The sequence below is a fragment of the Cebidichthys violaceus genome, unplaced genomic scaffold, assembly GCF_023349555.1.
Source record: "Cebidichthys violaceus isolate CVI_PGR_0920_01 unplaced genomic scaffold, fCebVio1.0.p SCAF_20, whole genome shotgun sequence".
Lineage (NCBI taxonomy): Eukaryota > Metazoa > Chordata > Actinopteri > Perciformes > Stichaeidae > Cebidichthys > Cebidichthys violaceus.
In genome coordinates this window covers 10,729,130-10,748,824 of record NW_027176373.1, presented here as the reverse complement: position 1 = coordinate 10,748,824, position 19,695 = coordinate 10,729,130, and the positions used below count along the sequence as shown (strand labels likewise).

At 43.1% G+C, this 19,695-nt stretch overlaps 2 protein-coding genes across 6 annotated transcripts; one reads left to right on the top strand and one right to left on the bottom strand.

Annotated features, from left to right (window-relative positions):
• Positions 1-56: 56 nt before the first annotated feature.
• On the top strand, positions 57-16,167 carry taf1 (TAF1 RNA polymerase II, TATA box binding protein (TBP)-associated factor). Of its 5 annotated transcripts, none has more exons than XM_068716297.1 (41): positions 57-395; positions 771-885; positions 1,054-1,177; positions 1,268-1,384; positions 1,706-1,828; positions 2,103-2,344; positions 2,462-2,677; positions 2,789-3,031; positions 3,111-3,342; positions 3,451-3,558; positions 3,670-3,837; positions 4,094-4,221; positions 4,547-4,654; positions 4,838-5,011; positions 5,128-5,301; positions 5,539-5,643; positions 5,755-5,955; positions 6,038-6,179; positions 6,580-6,710; positions 7,401-7,481; positions 7,573-7,722; positions 7,819-7,938; positions 8,173-8,348; positions 8,438-8,670; positions 8,788-8,995; positions 9,238-9,403; positions 9,601-9,812; positions 9,926-10,034; positions 10,129-10,227; positions 10,325-10,502; positions 10,618-10,685; positions 10,900-11,022; positions 11,135-11,227; positions 11,337-11,421; positions 11,533-11,600; positions 11,849-11,965; positions 12,328-12,435; positions 12,661-12,756; positions 13,202-13,409; positions 13,682-13,853; positions 14,680-16,167. In XM_068716297.1, exons 2-41 carry the CDS (start codon positions 772-774, stop codon positions 14,900-14,902), a joined length of 5,943 nt encoding a protein of 1,980 aa, XP_068572398.1. In that variant the 5' UTR covers positions 57-395; position 771; the 3' UTR covers positions 14,903-16,167. The 5 variants fall into 5 exon arrangements, with proteins under 5 accessions (XP_068572398.1, XP_068572396.1, XP_068572400.1 ...); XM_068716295.1 differs by having other exon boundaries at positions 9,238-9,409; XM_068716299.1 differs by lacking the exon at positions 12,328-12,435.
• Positions 16,168-16,868: 701 nt separating this feature from the next.
• LOC137876646 (SLAIN motif-containing protein-like) lies at positions 16,869-19,583 on the bottom strand. Its single transcript, XM_068716402.1, has 9 exons — positions 19,168-19,583; positions 18,723-18,871; positions 18,525-18,632; positions 18,287-18,361; positions 18,145-18,193; positions 17,906-18,048; positions 17,435-17,563; positions 17,027-17,274; positions 16,869-16,938 (listed from the first exon to the last, which is right to left on the bottom strand). Exons 1-8 carry the CDS (start codon positions 19,581-19,583, stop codon positions 17,069-17,071), a joined length of 1,275 nt encoding a protein of 424 aa, XP_068572503.1. The 3' UTR covers positions 16,869-16,938; positions 17,027-17,068.
• Between the last annotated feature and the right edge of the window lie 112 nt (positions 19,584-19,695).

The following is a 19,695-nucleotide window of genomic DNA, read 5'->3' as shown; positions in this document are numbered from 1 at the left end:
CTGGGGGTGCCTGAACGCCTCACCCTATACATCCGGGTGACTAGGTCGTTCCGCTAAGTAAATAGCTAGCTAGCTTAGCTGGCAGTGCTCGATCCACAAATTAAAAACAAACGGCTGTGTAAAGACTGAATTAAATGTATTTTTGTGATTTTTTTTTTTTACCTCACATTGATGGTTCAGGCACACGTAGAAATGATCTTCACATAGATATGAGTTAGTTAACGCTAACCCGTTAGCTACGTTGCAAGTTATTTTGTCCAGCTAACATTAGCTAGCTAGCCTACTGAGCGACACTTTGCTTGGCTGAACTGTATCAGGTTAGCTTGTAGCATTCACCAGATACAGCAAACTGGCGGAAATCTAATTTCACCAAATCTGAAGTTAGGTAACGAGAGGTAAGTGCATATATGGCATTTCCAATATTTTATTTTCATCATATTGCTAGCGACATAGCTAACTTTAACGAGCGCAACTAGCTAACGTTGTTACTTTATTGTAGCATCAGGTTAGTCTGATACAATGTTTCAGCTCAAAATTGGAAGTTAAGCACTTTGTTATTTTTTTTTAATTTAATCTATTAAGAATAGCATCATCCCACCAGTTTTAAAATAAGAGCATGATTGGCATACGCCTACTGAAAAGAAAACAAATAGACATCTGTATGTGCAACGTCGCAGCACATCAGTTGCGCATATTAAAGACGTAGATGTTTACAAATGCATGTCAAAATCAGTCAAAATATATATGCATCTCTCTTGTTGTCCATTTAGTATGTCGGACTCAGACAGTGACGAGGACCAAGATCGGCCTTTCTCTCTGACTGGCTTCCTCTTTGGAAACATCAACGAAGATGGACAGCTGGAGGATGACAGTGTTCTGGACAATGTGGGTGTTTCAAGGATTTCTACTTCAATTTTAAGAGCATAACATTTGAACTAAGTTTATTAAATTAATGGTTGACATTTTATATAATATATAATTTCCATTATCAACTTTTAGATCTTATTTTTGTTCTGCTTATTGCAACGTTCTGTTGTGTTTTTCCTCACCCAGGAGTCCAAAAAGCATTTGGCTGGTTTGGGCTCACTGGGCCTGGGCTCACTTATTACAGAGATCACTGCCAATGATGAGGATGATCAAGACGAAAGCAGAGAGACTGTTAGTGTGGACGCAGACGGTTGGTTTAACTTTTAAAAATTAACTTTTTTATTATTAATTTAGCCAGGAACAGGATGTAATGACATTTTCAACATTTCTCCTCTTCCAGGTTGGGTAAAAAGTACAGAAGATGCCGTTGATTATTCAGACATCAGTGAAGTTGCTGAGGATGAGACAAAGAAGTACCGTCAGGCCATGGGGTCTCTGCAGCCCAGCAGGAACGCAGGTGATCAACTAACAGCGCCTTAGAGTCATATTACTGTTTGATTGTTGTTAAGACTCAAGTAAAAATTATATGTCTAACTTTGTTTTTTATTTCTGTACTTACATTTTTTTCTTAAGATGTATACAATTGATCTCATCTTTATAAATAGAAGTATTTTCTATAATTAAAAAAAAGAAACTGAAATTTGACCAAAAACCACCTCTTTTCACTTGGTTATTTTTTCCACCATATTGATTTTCCCACAACTTTCATTCAACCCTTCAAAGGATTTCAAAGTGTTGTTGGACTATTAAATGATATTTTCAAATTCTTTCGTCTTAGATGATGAGGATGACTATGACGCTGACTGCGAGGATATTGACTCAAAGCTTATGCCTCCTCCGCCACCACCAAGTCTTCTTACAGCTGCTAAGAAAGAGGAACCGTCCGCTCAGAGCACAACCGGTAAGGACATGTTTACTCATAATGATTGTGTGTGCCTTGTCTTCTTCCACAGAGGTTTAAGATGCAACTCTGGAATCTGTAAGCAAGTGCATTTGCAAAAGGTTCATGTTATTGTGAGTTTTAGATTGTCTCTGAAGAAAATATACTGCACTTGATCAGATAGTAAACTCAACAGCAATTCAGATTAGGTTCAAATGTTTTGTACCTCAAATATCTCAAGTGAAGTTTGATAGTCTCTGATGCTGTTGTGACCTGTCACTATCTCTCCACACAGTTGGGGAAGAGGGTGATGGCATTATCCTGCCCTCCATCATCGCGCCATCCTCTACGGCTGATAAGGTTGACTTCAGCAGCTCCTCAGACTCCGAGTCAGAAACTGACCGTCCCTGCCAGGGCTTGGGGGATGGAGGCCCCCCAGATATGCTCAACCTCCCTCTTGCTGGCATCATGCAGAAAGATGCTGCCAAAGCACTGCCAGGTGTTACAGAGCTCTTCCCAGAGTTCAGGCCTGGAAGGGTAAAGCGTCTTTACAGCCGCTGTCTATTGAGATTCATCATTACACATCCTAAAAGTTTATTTTATAATCATAATTTGTGTTCACTGACACCCGCTGTCTGTCGGTTGTACTACCAGGTGCTTAGATTCTTACGGCTGTTCGGTCCTGGAAAGAACATGCCATCCGTTTGGAGGAGTGCCCGCAGGAAGAAGAAGCGGAAGCACCGCGACCATCAGCCGGGGACACCTCCTCCAGAGGGAGAGCCAACAGAGCAAAGCCAGGAGCAGAAGTCTGGATGGCTTTATGAGTATGCACCCCCTCCTCCCCCAGAGCAGTGTCTCTCCGATGATGAGGTAAAACGTCCAGTGTTGCGGGGTATTGTATGCGCTAATGTCAGCTGGTAGTACCCTGGCAAGTTATCACTGTATCCAGCACTGAACATGCTTTTCTGTGCCACCGCCTAGATAACTATGATGGCTCCAGTAGAATCCAAGTTCTCACAAACGTGTGGCGACGGGGACAAGGAGGCAGAGTCTCGACCTAAAGTAGCAGAATGGAGGTATGGTCCAGCCCAGCTCTGGTACGACATGATAGGCGTCTCTGAGGATGGAAGCAACTTCAACTACGGCTTCAAGCTGAAAGAAGAGCAGACCAATGAGCCTCAGCAGCAGGACAGGCCTGAAGAAATAACAGATACTGCTCATGAGGTACGCAGTGGATGTCTGCAGCCTTAACATGAACATTATGCTTGTTGTGTTACTTATATTGTGTATGATATATCTCTAGTTTCTGAGGCGGATGGACAACGACAATGAAGACAGTGATGATGGAGATAAGGAACGATCAGCCCTTGAGAATGAGCTCTTCCTGATGGTCACTCAGCTGAAATGGGAGGACGATATTATCTGGAACGGGGAGGACGTAAAACACAAGGGCACAAAGACTCAGCGAGCCAGCCTAGCAGGATGGCTGCCCTCTAGCATGACCCGCAATGCTAATGCTTACAATGCACAGCAGGGTAAGACACCAGGAAAAAGAAAATACAGAAGTAACTCTTGCGTGTGACGCAAAGGCTGTAATATTTCATGTGTGTTTAAGCAATATAATAGTATGTTTAATTTTACAGGTCTCACAAGAAGTAATTCTCAGTTGGTGCCACCTACGCCTCCACCCATGCCCAAAGTTTCGTCAATCTCTGGCTCTAAGCGGGAAAAAAACATCCATGATAATCAAGGTGAGTGCATTTTTAGGTCACAATACAAATAAGAGATTCCCAAGACCGTTTTATCTCAGGCTAACCACTCATTTTCCCCCTTTGTCCTCATTCGTTCTTGTTCCTCTGCAGCCTATCATGAAGAAGACTGTCCTTGGTTCTCCATTTTCCCAATTGACAACGAGGAGTTAGTGTATGGACGCTGGGAAGATAACATTATCTGGGATGACCAGGAGATGGATCGCATGCTCATGCCACCTGTTCTTACACTGGATCCTAATGATGAAAATATCATCCTCGGTATATTCAGAATTCCCGTCTGATTAGGCTTCATAATCACCTTTTTGCCTCCTAAATTAACACCCTGATGTAAAATATAGAGTATGACCTTTCTGAAGTTTATGAATGTTGTTATGGGGGGGGGGGGGGGGGGGGGCGCGGCAGGCAATGTTTTTTATATTAGTCTGTCAGTAAATGCTGTAAACCAGTGTACAATGCCGTTGGTGCACTGAGGCAGATAGTCTGCTTATTTTTGACAAACGGCTGTCTCTTGTAGAAATCCCTAATGAAAAGGAGGAGATGACTTTCCACTCCCCGTCAAAGGAGAATAAGAAAGAAACGGCAATCAAAAAGAGCCGCATCCTGCTGGGGAAGACTGGGGTGATAAAAGATGAGCCGCAGCAGGTAAGCTGCCTCTTCAGGGCAGGCAAAGGCGCACTTTTGATTATGTGAAATGGAAGATTACCCGGTCTGCTTCTACAGGGGAGATGTGAGTCATTTGAAACAGAAAATGGTAAAATAAGAAAGCTCAAGGCTAAATAATTAAGGATGAAATGATAAAATGAAAGTGACTGAATACTTGCACCTGAGGCTGCAAATTTCTTGTAAAGTACCATTTGTTTGTAAGCGGTATGGACAATGGTCTTCTCACATTTCAGTAAAAAAATAAAAATAGAAAAGGTTTAAAGGACATTACTTTAAGTGGGCAATGTGGTTTCTCTCATCTCAGAACATGTCGCAGCCTGAAGTGAAGGACCCCTGGAACCTCTCCAATGATGAGTTCTACTATCCTAAACAGCAGGGCCTGAGGGGGACGTTCGGTGGCAACATCATTCAGGTAAGCAGTAAAAATAAAGATAAAGCCCACTGGACATGAGCAACATGGATATGCTTTAAATAGTTTTTTCTACTGAATATCATGACAGAAGCATATAAAGTAGACTCATAACCAGTGAAATAAGCTCAAAACAGCTGAAATGTAGAAATCTTATAATTTAAGTACATTTTGTGTCTCTAACAGCACTCCATCCCGGCGCTGGAGCTGAGGCAGCCCTTCTTCCCCACTCACATGGGGCCCATGAAATTGCGCCAGTTTCATCGACCGACTCTGAAGAAGTACTCATTTGGAGCTTTGGCTCAGCCAGGTCCCCATGCTGTCCAGCCACTGCTCAAACACATTAAGAAGAAGGCCAAGGTGGAGCCCTGTTTCTAACAAGCACTACTACTATATAAACATTCACATGATATTTCTAGTGTTTTGCAACTTTTTGTACATGAGTGACTTGTCGAGTGCATATGTTTTTTGTATAGATGCGAGAGCAGGAGCGGCAAGCATCAGGAGGAGGAGACATGTTCTTCATGAGAACCCCGCAGGACTTGACAGGTAAAGATGGAGATCTGATCCTGGCAGAGTACAGCGAAGAATACGCCCCTCTCATCATGCAAGTTGGCTTGGCCACGAAGATCAAAAACTACTACAAAAGGGTGAGTCCAGCCTTTGTTTTCCGCTCGTGACTTTGCATTTTGTTAGCCAAGACATGTATACATGTAGATGTAATTTTCATTGTCGTATTCATTTCAATTTGCAGAATTGTTTGGTATTTCTTCATGCTGTTAATTTCAGATAATCAAATTTAACTTAATGAAAATGGCGGACTCCATATTTTGTACTTTGTTGGATAGTAGTTGTTAAAATGCATTATGACATTGTTCTTTTGTCAGAAACCTGGAAAGGATCCTGGAGCACCGGACTGTAAATATGGAGAGACCGTATACTGCCACACGTCCCCTTTCCTGGGTTCTCTTCATCCTGGACAGCTGCTCCAGGTCAGCACCTTTCCACTCAAATATTCAGTACTCAAATTAGGTAAATATATGAAGCGTCGCTGGTGTGTTATCATGCCAAACAATATGATGGTATGTCTTTTTTTCTTGTAGGCATTTGAAAACAACCTCTTCCGTGCTCCAATCTACCTGCACAAGATGCCCGAGACTGATTTCTTGGTTCTACGAACTCGACACGGCTACTACATTAGAGAGCTAGTGGACATGGTCGTAGTTGGTCAGCAGTGCCCCTTATTCGAGGTTCCAGGGCCCAACTCCAAACGAGCCAACACTCACATCAGAGACTTCCTACAGGTATATTTATTTGCCTGAACTCTCCCAGAAATGTGAGCTGTTGTTGTTGCAAATGCTGAACTGTCACGTCTGTATTCTCCAGGTGTTCATTTACCGCTTGTTCTGGAAGAGCAAGGACCGGCCTCGCAGAATCCGCATGGAGGATATAAAGAAAGCTTTTCCCTCGCACTCTGAGAGCAGCATCAGGAAACGACTAAAACTCTGTGCGGACTTCAAACGTACAGGTAGCCCACGCTCATTCATTAACCCTGTGTGCCCACCATTCAGTGATCAACATCATATGTTGGACTAACCCAGTGTGTTGTATCAGGGCAATGTTGAGGTTATACAGATGTGTACTGTGCATGAGCTCGGGAGTGTGTTTGAATTGACAGACAGGAATGTGGACAGGAAAAGGAAAAACTATGGAGTTTACTCTAAAGGTAAGATGTAGTTAAAGGACAGTATAAGGACACGGGGTGCAAATGCTTAGTATTTACAATCAGCAAGTCATGGTTTTCTACAGTGTCTAACATACACATACCTATAATGGAAACTTTGACATTTTGCTTATATTACTGCTTACTGTGTTCGAGAGGTTGCAGATACGATGAAATGTCTAACAGTGCCTCGTCCTTGTGTCAGGTATGGACTCTAACTGGTGGGTGCTGAAGCCTGACTTCAGATTGCCCACAGAGGAGGAGATCAGGGCCATGGTGTCTCCAGAGCAGTGCTGCGCTTACTATAGCATGCTGGTGGCAGAGCAGAGACTCAAGGTAACAGTATCTGCCTCTTAATAACTTCACATGGTGAAAGGGATAGTTTGTATTATTTGAAGTGATGTTGTATCAGGTACTCATGCATAATTTAGTTTATTACCTCCAGCAGATGGTTGTCATTACGCCCACAGTTCGGAAAAACAGACAGGTTTACTGGCACGGAAGCAAAGCAATGTACTGCTGTGGACTAGTGTAGCAGCATACAGTGACCACTGAAAAAAAAACAATATCAGTTAAAGTGTACACTTGTTTAAAAATGTTTTTCTTTCTCTGTCAGACAGCCCTTTCTGGTGGAGAACTAAAGCCACTCTCTGTGCTCTCTTCAAAGCTCTTTTACAGTCATTTTATCTCGCAGAACACGGTAGTTGCTGGTCTACCGCTGCCTCGATCGGTTAGTTTGTTTGTGTTATTGTGGGACTTTGGTGAATCCACTAAAGTCACACTAAGACAAACAAACTATTCTAAATGTAGCGTACACTTAACGTTTTTCAGTCGTCATCAGTACACCAGCTGGTATTTCTGTCTGCTTTTCCAAACTGGAGGCGTGCCGACATCCATCTACCGTTATTGATACACTGACTATGGATAAGTAGCTCATACAACCCCACTTTAAAACATCCAAACTATCCCTTTCACTCAAGTGACTGTTGTGGCATGGCTTCACTACAAGTTATTTTACACCTTTAGGACGCCGGATATGGTGAGAAGTCCTTCTTTGCTCCAGAGGAGGAGAATGAAGAGGACTTTCAAATGAAGATTGACGACGAGGTATTTGCCTGCTCATAATCAAGTTACGTGTATGATTTTGAGAAATACTTTTCAGATTTACACCATGCTTATCCTGTGTAACACATCTTAGGTGCGGACAGCTCCTTGGAACACAACGAGAGCCTTCATTTCTGCCATGAAGGGGAAATGCCTGTTGGAGGTTACAGGCGTGGCGGATCCTACAGGCTGTGGAGAGGGTTTCTCCTACGTCAAAGTGCCCAACAAGCCCACTCAACAGAAGGTCTGACTGTCTCAAAGCAAAAAAAATGGCCACCCCGTGTTCTTCATTGTGTAAATATATAGAGGGTGAAAACTTTGATCCTGTGCGGTGTTTCAGGATGACAAAGAGCCACAGCCTGCCAAGAAGACGGTGACGGGGACGGATGCTGACCTGAGAAGACTCTCACTGAAGAATGCCAAGCAGCTGCTGCGCAAGTTTGGTGTTCCAGAGGAAGAGGTAAGACCGTGGTTATATGCAACATGCACATGGAACTGATGTAGGACAGTTAAAGAGACTGTCCCCTAATCAGAGGATCTCTACAATAACCATTCTGTTCACCACAGCACTGGATAACTTAAGTTGTCTATGCTCTTATCTTTTATTCACTCTAACTGGAAAACCTGCAAAAACTCTGCTCGGGTGTTTCCTTTCAGGCTTGTTAAAGTCATTGCACATCTGTATGTGTGTTAGATCAAGAAACTCTCGCGCTGGGAAGTGATTGACGTGGTGAGAACCATGTCCACGGAGCAGGCGCGCTCGGGCGAGGGACCCATGAGCAAGTTTGCCAGAGGTTCTCGTTTCTCCGTCGCGGAACACCAGGAGCGCTACAAGGAAGAGTGCCAGAGGATCTTTGACCTGCAGAACAAGTGAGACTCTTATTCAGGGTTATATGTGTTCTTCCGGATTCTGTCTGAGCACACCGTGAGTCCTTTTCCTTGTTGCACCCTCGTCACAGAGTGCTGGAGTCAACAGAGGTGCTGTCCACCGACACAGACAGCAGTTCAGCGGAGGACAGTGACTTTGAGGAGATGGGGAAGAACATCGAGAACATGCTGCAGAACAAGAAGACCAGCTCCCAGCTTTCCCGAGAGAGGGAGGAGCAGGAGAGGAAAGAGCTGCACAGGATGCTGATGGGCGAGGAGAGCGATCGGGACCATAAGGGACGCAAGGAGCGGCGGAAAGGCTTGTGTGAGTCTACGTTTCTGAAAGTCATATCTTTATGGTACTCTGAGGACATATCTGCATTAGCTTTGTAAGGTTGAAAAATATCTCTAACTGTAAGCTTTACTTCCCTTCACTCTACAGCCAGCTCCTTATCCACCGGCTCCCACAAGGACGATGACACGTCCTCCGTCACCAGCCTAAACTCCGCGGCCACAGGACGGCGTCTCAAGATCTATCGCACCTTCAGGGACGAGGACGGCAAGGAATACGTCCGATGTGAGACCGTACGCAAGGCTTCCGTCATTGACGCCTACACCAGGATCAGAACCACCAAGGATGACGAATTCATGTGGGTCTCACGAATCAAACTGTGTTCTTTCACATCTCACAGTGTGTATTTGATCCCTGGGAGTAACCGATCATACTGTTCAATAACCGTGTGACCAAGATTATTCACATCTGAGGATGTTGTAGTTCAAAAGAACTATTTTTGAAATATCGTAGAAATGACCCTTATTTAGGCCACTGCCATCATCACAACTGAACCAGCGAAAGTAAAACAGCCTGAAATGTGTATCTTTGCGGTTGCAGACGAAAGTTTGCCCTCTTCGACGAGCAGCACAGAGAAGAGATGAGGAAGGAGCGCCGGCGTATTCAGGAGCAGCTGAGGAGGCTAAAGAGAAACCAAGAGAAAGACAAGATCAAGGGACCCCCAGAGAAGAAGGCCAAGAAGGTGAAGGAGAGACCAGACCTCAAGGTAAAAGTAAGCTCACCGATTCAATACTCCTCTCTTTTACTTTCCTTTTCCTCACCAGATATTTGGTACCCAGCTAAATGCAAACCAGTGGCTTTCCATTGGTGTAGATAATGTGTATATTCTTCTTTCAGTATTACTATCATACACCACAGGCAGATTAATTGTTGTGTTCCTCAATGTTTGCCTCTTTTTCCTAGTTAAAGTGCGGCGCATGTGGAGCCATCGGACACATGAGAACCAACAAGTTCTGCCCACTGTACTATCAGACCAACGCCCCGCCTTCTAACCCAGTTGCTATGACAGAGGAGCAGGAGGAGGAGCTGGAAAAGACCGTCATCCACAACGACAACGAGGAACTGATCAAGGTGGAGGGCACCAAGATCGTGCTGGGCAAGCAGCTCATTGAGAGGTAATTGATTATTTTCTAAATTTGGGTCCATGGGCAGCAAGAGACTGTGCTTATAAATAAATGGTCTGTAGCCTCCACCCACTGCAGTTCCTAACATTTCGTCTCTCCTGCAGTGCTGATGAGGTGCGCCGAAAATCTTTAGTGCTCAAGTTCCCCAAGCAACAGCTCCCACCAAAGAAGAAGAGACGCGTGGGCAACGCTGTGCACTGCGACTACCTCAATGTATGCAATGTTTCAGAGCTTCTCTTAACACATTTTGAACTGAGAGTGCCTTTAGCTGATCCTTCACACTGCTTTTGCTTCGTAACATTCACAGAAACCGCACAAGGCCATCCACCGCAGGCGCACTGACCCCATGGTGACGTTGTCCTCCGTGCTGGAGAGCATCATTAATGACATGCGGGATCACCCCAACGTAAGATCTGCAGGCACCCACCTCAACAACATTTCATTGTTTCCAGTCACCTTCTTTACTGTCCCATTTGTTTACTTCTTCTGCTTCTTCTATGTAGACATATCCATTCCACACACCAGTGAATGCCAAGGTTGTGAAGGACTACTATAAGATCATCACGCGGCCGATGGACCTGCAGACGCTGAGAGAGAACGTACGTAAGCGGATGTACCCATCGAGGGACGAGTTCCGTGAAGCCGTGGAAGTTATCGTCAAAAACAGCGCCACCTACAATGGTAAATTATACGAACATGTTTAACAGACGTAAGTCTTACTGTGGTTTCAGTTAGACTTTAAATTTAAGCACACGTCAAAGTGTTATAAGGTGGCTCTCTGTTTTTGTTGCACCAGGGGCAAAACATCCAATAACACAGGTTGCACAGTCCATGCTGGACCTGTGTGATGCTAAACTGAAAGAGGTAAGTGTTAATGTAAATATTTTGTCCTATATAATCATCTTCCTGCCCTTTTTGCCAAATTTTCTCATTCACCATTAAACCTCTCTGTGTGTGTGTGTGTGTGTGTGTGTGTGTGTGTGTGTGTGTGTGTGTGTGTGTGTGTGTGTGCGTGCGTGCGTGCGTGCGCGCGCGTGCGTGTGCGTGTGCGTGTGCGTGCGCGTGCGTGTGCGTGCAGAAGGAAGACAGGCTGGTGAGGCTGGAGAAAGCCATCAACCCCTTGCTGGATGATGACGATCAGGTGGCCTTCTCCTTCATCCTCGACAACATTGTGACCCAGAAAATGATGGTAGTTCCCGATGTGAGTCACGCCCGCTTGTCATTTTCTTACCCTCGTCAATATGGAAGCACTGATCAGTTCACATGCAGGAAAACATATTGATCTCATCCCTTAACTCCTCCCCCCACTATAGTCATGGCCGTTTCACCATCCCGTCAACAAAAAGTTTGTGCCCGATTATTATAAGGTGATCGTATGCCCCATGGATCTTGAGAGTGTTCGCAAGGTGAGAATCATACAAACTATACTCTTTTGATATTTTGAATATCAGCAGTATTCATTTTTTTGTTGTTGCAGAAACTGAGCCTCTTTTGTTTTTATTTCATGGTTCACAGTACATCTCCAAACACAAATACCAGAACCGAGATGCGTTCCTGTCAGACGTCAGTTACATCCACGCCAACAGCATCAAGTACAATGGTAATTGTGTTAACGTCGCTGTTATTGTGGCCGCCAAGGTTTGTCGCTAGTTCAGTTAAGATGTTGTTTGAATCACCATTACACACACACATCTCTGCGTGTCCTCCACAGGCCCAGAAAGTCCTTACACCAAGACAGCCCTGGATATTGTCAATGTGTGCAAGCAAACCTTGGCAGAGGTATGTTGAGTCTTTGCCTTTTAAAATGTAGATTTATAATAAACCTTTTCCCCTCTAATGAATAGTTTACCCTCTTGTTTTTGACACACACCCTATTAGTGTAGAAAATAATGAAATTATAGTCAATATAGGCATAGTGTAGAATCATACATCACAATGTCGTACTTAAAAAAAAATAGTTATTCCTGTATATATTTTTTGTTAAATTGCTGCCAAATTGTTTCAATCGCCTGTTTCTGTGCCTCCAGTATGATGAGCACTTGACCCAGTTGGAAAAGGACATCTCTACTGCTAAAGAGGCAGCTCTAGATGCAGCAGACTTGGAGTGTCTGGACCCGATGACTCCGGGGCCGTACACACCGCAGGTAGGAGTGCAGCCAGGGCCCAGTTTTGTTTTACTTGCTTGGTAAATGGTGGTTTCCTGGGTATCTTGTTACATCGACAAAAGACTTAAGGCCTCCAGCTATGTGTAAAGTGCCACTTCAGGTAGTCTGAACGTTTCTTCGTGCCGTAATCTCCTTTTCCACTCCTTGTAGTTCTCCTAGCCCTTGTATTCCTTCACTCGTTCTCTGCACTAACTCTCCTTTCCAGACTTTCACGTTTCATCTTTATACTCTAGTTTCTTCACCGTAGTGTCTCTTTTCTCCCACCCTGTTTTTCTCCTTCGTTCCTGCCATCTTGTCCCGTCTCTCCCTTTGTGTGTGCCGCTCTGTGTGGCGTTGGCCAGCCTGCTGATCTGTTTGACAGCGGGGCCTCAGGGAGTCTGCCCAGAGAGACCAGCAGCCTTTTCTCTGAGGGACCTCTAGTGGTTGCTCCAGAGAAGAGAGGGGGGCAGGTACGGAGAGAGACAGAAATAAGGCTCGCAACCACATGCCACCTCTCCTCAAACTACCCTCAGAGCACCCAGCTAGATCACAGGCTTTTGTTGTACCTACTCAAGTTACAGTTGTTCCTCACACCAGACAATCACAGATAACATTACAGCATAAAAGTGAGTGTAGTTATTTTGCTTCTTGGCTTTTGGCAAGAGATGTCAGACTTTTATCGTACTGCCCCTCAGGGTCGCCACGGCAGAAGACCCGGGGAGGAAGAGTCAGATGTGGACATTGAAGGCTTTGAGGAGGATGATGATGGCAAACCCAAAACTCCTGCTCCTGTAAGAAAGACAGATTTATGAAAAAGATTATTAGTTGATGTGAGGTCACTGCGGCTGTGCATTTATGCACAGATGAAAACGTACCAACTAGCGAACACAACGGCACGACCAGTTTCAGGTCATGCCATTGTGTGGCCTAAAATTTTCACTTTAAGTACTTTAAGTACATACTTACGATTCTCCTGTTTTCATGATTTTAGTTGGATGGCCTGGTTGCGTTGAAGTGGGGTGTTCTTTTAACTAATTGTGTATTTATTTAATTCTCACACTGTTTTAAAACAGTTCTAAAATCTATTTCTTTCCACACCTTTATCTTCTCAAACATTCTCTTGTACTATTTGATTGTACACATTTCTTTTTTTATTGTTCTTTATTTGTAATTTTATGTATTGTGTACTTCTTAATAATTTAACGATGACAAATCTTGTCTGTCCTGTCTTTGTAGGCAGAGGATGCGGATGGAGACCTAGAGGATGAAGATGATGAGGAGGACATGTTGCTGCCGCCTCGCAGACGGATGCACGACGAGGAGGAAGAGGAAGAGGACGGAATATCTAACCGCCCACCCCAAGCCAGCGTGCTGTACCAGGACCTGCTCATGTCGGACGGAGAGGACGACGCCAGTGAAGAGGAGGGCGACAACCCTTTCTCCTGTAAGTCCAGCTGCAGGGCCGCAGTCACAGCTACACATAAGAATGAAGCAATATATACCAAAAATAAGCAAAAGGATTCACATCAACACAAGAAGATGTTAAGAAGAAGGCACAAATGTAGAATATATAGATGACGGCATTATTGTGCTGCAAACATTCACTTAATGGCAAGAACATTGTAAAATGTGTAAATCTGATGTTCTTTCTATGTGATATAACTGACAGTGAGCAAACATTAATCATTAGTCTTTTGTGTTGTGTGTCCCCTGCAGCCATACAACTGTCGGAGAGCGGTAGTGACTCTGATAGAGAACTGGATGTACGACCTGCACCTCCACGGAGAGCGCAAGAGACGGCCCGCATGGGCATGGAGCAAGACGAGAGCATGATGTCATATGAAGGGGAAGGGCCTGATGAGCCTCACATGGAAGACAGCAACGTCAGGTACAACTGGCCCGGGAGCCAACATACTATATATTAATATAAAGCTTCTTTCCCACTAGACAAAAATACCCATTAACATCCACTAACATCTGGCTTTTGCCTTCAGTGGGAAAGGTTACAATCGGCATTTATACCCGGGACATATGACCCTGCAGTATTTACGATTATTTGTCGGCCTCAGCTCCGATCGGCAGTGATAGAAGCATGACACCCAGTTGGACCTGCTAATTTTCGCATCAAAGTGAATATATAATAAATAAAATCAACAGGAATTTGGACAATTATTCAAATGTATTGACGTACAAACCATACAATCATCATGCTTTCCTCAAAGCCAACAGACATTGACAGAAACGGCAATGGTGCCTCGCCGATTGTCAGAGAACATCATTCAAACTCAACAGAAACAAAATAAAAGTCTCACAACTGTTCCAACAATCACCAACTCTGGTTGGAGAGTTCGAAAGAAGATTTCAGCAGCAGGAAATCATCCGATTGTATTAGCAGTGACTTGATGGAGCTTTAATACGGCGTTAAGAGCGTGAACAGTAAACTATGAGGCTGACAGCAATGAGATAAAAACACAAACCGTGAGGCCGGATTGTAATTATTCTTTCCTATGAATCCCAAATGTGTAGGTAGGTAATTTGAATCCAGCATGTGAATCACAGACTCCGCCACTAACAATATAACTACTATAGAGAGAGTTAATTATAGAATGTAAATATATTGAATGGCTGTTGCTTAAAAATGCCAAAAATGGGGTTTGATTTTATAATTTAAAACGCATCTGGGCTTCTTGTTTGACTTCCCTCTCCTGTCTCAGTTACGGTAGCTATGAGGAGAACGAGAGCCGGAGTCAGTTGCAGCCCATTAGCATGGGAAACGGAGAAGACTACGCCATCAGTGAAGAAGAGGAGGAAGATGAGGAAGATGAAGCACGGAGGAGAGGCCCAGCTGTTCTCTCCAAGGTCCAGCTCAGTGAAGACGAGGAGAGCGAAGAATTCCGATCTATAGGGGGAGACAGCGACATGGATTCTGACAACTAGTTAAACATTTTTTAGATCCACAGTATTAAGAAAACATTGTTAATAATCAGTTTTAAAATGGAAAAGGAAAACCTATTGTACATAGTTATGTTGTAAATTGACGGTTAATGTTTAAAGCTCTGTTGTACCAGTATATGGACACACAGCACATTGTAAATCTCAGTTTGCCTTTTATATTTTGAATCAAGTACCGTGATGTTTCTTGACATTGGAGGTATGTGTACAGATGTTTTGTACTGTTTTAACTCATGCATATCCTGCACTCATAAGTAGTTCAGCAACTCTGCTTTTCCTATCCCACTTCCTGATTGAAAAATAGAATAAACACTGAATGTTAACAGACAGCTCTTTCTTTAAAAAAAAACCCAACATCAAATCATATATTCACAGACATTTAGCGGTAGTTAGAGATCATAAAACTTTTTCTTTCTCTGTTAAGATTTAGAGATTAGTTTATTAAAACATGAAAGCAAATTGAAACAGATGCTTTGTGTGCAGGTGAGGTAACAAACCACGATTAAAGATTAGAGGTTAAAACATGACTGGGTTGGGTATTTAGGATTTTATTGAGTTTGGTTTGTGGTTGAAAACGATGCCAGATATTCTGACATCACAGGAAAAAGCATAGGTGTACGTAATAATGTAACGAGTGGCTGCATTTCATTTAGATGAACCCACTTCAGAGCCCTGTTGTTGGGTATACTGGCCTGAACTTGAACCAAGGATTATTTTGACTATAGATTAATCTATCACTTATTATTTTTCAATGTTTCTGTCCAAAACCCAAACATATTTACAATGATATAAACAGCAAAGCTAAAACTATTCATTTGTTATGAAAATAAGTGCAAATTAATTATTCTCACTGGGACTCTTACACTGAATGAGCCATCAGTAATGTTATTGGGTACACCTAAGCTTTTCTTATTATGATTATGATTATCATAACTAATAAACTTTAAGTGTAAGATAATCAAATGTTTCTTTTCTAGTGTTTTCATCAGTTTGAAGTAGATTTATGGATCACTGAATCAATTCATAATCAAAACTCAAACATGTTCAGAAACATGAACAGCAGAGGGTACTCCAACACCAAACTGCACTGCTGGTATACAGACTATCAAATGACTCTGTTGTAATAGTATTCTGCACTGAACACATTTGAGTATTATAAGTTAATAAGTTATAAGTTGTCACATGTATCATCTGAACTAACCCACTCTGATTTATTTATCAATTCCCCTCAATAAACATCTGTACAATGACATTGAACATTTCATTTGTGCTGCATTAATGGGTCTCATTCAGGCACAAATAGCAGACTAAAGATCAAAGAAAGCTGAAAAAATACGGACTTTTGATGAGTTTGCTACGAATCAAAAAGGTTTATAACTACAGCAAAGTGAACAGCGATTCACATCAACACATGACACTGAATATGTATTAGGAAGGAACCAAACCTACACCTCTGTCTTTTTCTTAGTAACGAGCACGCTTCCTATTGTGCAGAAGTCACCTGTTTTATTTTCATGATGGTAAACTGCACACTTCCTGTTGTGACAACGGCCTATTCTGCAATCCGCCGCACTGAAGCGAAGTTTGGCTGCACTTCCACATTCAAATCAGCAATCGAAATCTGCAAAAGTCACTTCTATGACCAACACTGTTAATTTTTGAGTTCTCAAATTGTGCCAATATGCTTGCAAAGCTACTGGCGGCACAGAACACACTGATAGTCTTAACTCAGAGGATTATTTTTCACTTCCATTATTTCAGAGTATCTCAGATGGGTGGATTTATCTGCACAACAGGCAGACATTTTTACATTCTTCAACTTTTACAATAGTCAACATTACTTTTTGTTCAAGCACTGTTGCAGGTGGTCTTGGTAATTTAAATGCTGGATCTGTCAGGTGTTGCTCACAGCTACACATTCTGGCGTCTTGATCTGCAATCTGTTTCAGATGATGATGATTCAGATCCCAGTCCATCTGATCAGCCGTCGCCCAGAGGAACATGCCTTGCTATAAAGGACTCTGATAAAGACATTAATCACAATTTAAAGCTATTTATATGATTATGCAGGCAAGTGAATATGGCATAAAATGTCTTAATGTTTTATACCTCATCATTATAGTACCATCACAAATTCACTGGTGACACATTTCACCTTTGAGTGAAAGGAACATTTCTGCCCCAAGCTACGCTGGTCGACCTGTCAGGTGAGGCAAAAACACGTCCATGAACAGGCAGGTACCCCTTAGCAGGGTGAGGGATCCTGCAGGGGCTGAGGGACTGAGACCTCAGCACAGCCGTGGACCTATCTGAGGAGTCTCTCACTGAGTGCAACGAGCTGTTGTGGTTCATGGGCGCTGCAGATTGTGATGGAGACCAGAAAGTCGACCCCTTATTGACAGATGATGCTCCTGAGAAAACAATTTAGGACCAATTTGTACTTCTTGCACTGACATATAAGGTGTTCAAATTATAATTTTCTTGGTATTCTCTTTTTTTTTATGTTAGGAAACAGACCGGGTGGTGGGTAAGGGATCGGGTCAGCAGATTGACAGTCGTCAGTGTCTAGACTTCGGCTGTTCCTAATAGCCTGGAGGGAGCGGAGGCTGGTCCCCATGGGCGACCTGGTCCTGCCAGGTGATGTTGCTGCAAAACACATCAGGGTCATGTCTACACAAACACAATTTTAAATACAATTACTGTTGATGTGCTGCTAATTTATAGAAAATCTAAATGTAAGTTGAAAGATAACTTTATCAATAGGAGTGACACGGCAGTTTGTACAAATAGTACGAATAATAATATATATTAATTGGACAACTTTTAAATAATAATATCATGTGTTTGAAAGTGATTTATCTATTTCTACTGACGAACAGAAAATTCACTCTTCCTCACATTATAAGATAAAACATAAATAAACTTATTATCAATGTCTGTAGCTGTCAGACCAAAAACTACAGATAAAGTAGAAAAACTGCTGTGAACCTTGATTCTGAGCGAGTTTCAGCAGCTTGAACTGGGTGACTTGCTGGTGAAGTCTGGCCAGTTTTGGACTTTGGCAGCCCTGCTTAGCTACTGATGTTGGTAACTGGCGAGGGAAAGAGCTCAGTGACGATAGACCAGGCTGCCAACAAGAGGAAGGTGAAGCCTCAGATTTATTTCCTGGAGTAAAGTCCCCAATACTTTCAACAGTGTTGTTAAAGTAAGACGGAAACATCCCTGAGGACTCAGGGCTTCTCCCAGCAGGTGTTGAAACATAGTCCTGTCTTAAACCTGAAAAATATGGACCACGGTTATCTCAATACAACTTTCACTGATCACTATGCAGTGTACACTGGATCATTAAAAACACTCCTCTCTACTCACTGGCTTCCTGTAGACGAGCCATAATGTGGACATCTGTGATGTTCTGCAGTCTGTAGCTTGTGGTTATGGAGTCATCTGTGCAGATTGATAAATATAAAACAAGTGCTACTAAATATCTGATATTAAAGTTTTTTTTGGGGGGGGGGGGGTGAACATCAAGTCATAATGTAGAAGTTATTTAGCTTAAGAAGTGTATATTTCTACATGAAGTTGAGTAAAGCTTGCATTATCATATTACCTGGCCTGTCAGAGATATTGTGTGTTGTGCTGACAGATGTTTTGTCCGTAAAGGAGCCGACGTGATGATGGAAAACTGCAGGACCTCTGTAGAAATGACAGATTGATCCTGACAAAAGAGGGTGGGAGTTAGGGAAAACTGTGACCAAACCAATCACACTCAGAGGAATCTGTAAGTGAGTCTGTGCTGCTTGCTTACTTTGATCCAGCCTATTTATAAGTGAGCGACAGGCCGCCTCCATCTCAGGACTGGGGTTATCCAGGACGTGTCGGCACCATCTGAGAGCAGACTCACTTCTCTCCACAAACACCTGCTTCTTTGAAGACTCATACAACCTGTGAGGAACACTTTGCTCGCTATTAACATATCTCACTCCTGCATTATGCAAAGAACAGACCTGTTCAGAAGAGTGTTCATGTCAAATACCAGACTGAGAAGTTAGCCCTCCTGATGAGCATCTAAACTAGACACTAGCACCTTAACGTGTCTTTTAAAGTGTATGGTGACATGGACAATATATCAAACCTGCGTTTTCACATTTAACATTCATTATCCCACACTTACTAAAATAAGAAAGAAATTCTTCTTTCTAGCCCAAAGTCACACTCTCAGACATTATTTCTGTGGATCTGATGGCACCTACCAGCTCTCTTCATCCTGCACATCGTCCTCTACATCAAGAAGCTCCACCGAGTCCAAAGCAGAAGACTCTTCCTCCTGTGGCTCTTCACTGTCCCAGAGGTCTTTTTGACAGTTATAGTTGTACAACATCCCATCTGTGGCAGAGCAAGGCGAGGGTGAATTGCACCCTGACTTCAAATTATTGAGTCTTATTCTAGCGTCCATGGCAAATGACCGACTGTTACAACTCTTGACTCTCGCTCGCTCTGCGTCCTTCCATATGCTGCAGTATGGATCTGAATGGCCCTCCAGCCTGACAGAGCTGCCTCTCAACTCACCGCAGAGAAGATGATGGTTTGCACTTGTGTCAAACCCCACTGGTGGCTGATTGGAAAAATACGGGCTCCAATCGCCTGTCAATTGGTTTTGGAGATCCATTTTTCTCAATGAAATCAATCCTCTTCTCACTTTTTCAAGCTCACATCCAGTTATGTTTTTATTCCACCTCACTCCTCCATAATGAGAATGTTGGCTGGTGCCAAACTAGGAT

Bases quoted from the DNA above. Each gene is read 5' to 3' on its own strand.
- taf1 (XM_068716295.1), top strand. From the start codon at position 772: ATGTCGGACTCAGACAGTGACGAGGACCAAGATCGGCCTTTCTCTCTG. The intron at 886-1,053 runs GTGGGTGTTTCA...TTCCTCACCCAG, and splicing joins ATGACAGTGTTCTGGACAAT to GAGTCCAAAAAGCATTTGGC. The intron at 7,723-7,818 runs GTCTGACTGTCT...GCGGTGTTTCAG, and splicing joins ACAAGCCCACTCAACAGAAG to GATGACAAAGAGCCACAGCC.
- LOC137876646 (XM_068716402.1), bottom strand. From the start codon at position 19,583: ATGGATCTCCAAAACCAATTGACAGGCGATTGGAGCCCGTATTTTTCC. The intron at 18,633-18,722 runs GTAAGCAAGCAG...CTCTTTTGTCAG, and splicing joins TATAAATAGGCTGGATCAAA to GATCAATCTGTCATTTCTAC. The intron at 17,564-17,905 runs GTTCACAGCAGT...TGTGTTTTGCAG, and splicing joins GAAACTCGCTCAGAATCAAG to CAACATCACCTGGCAGGACC.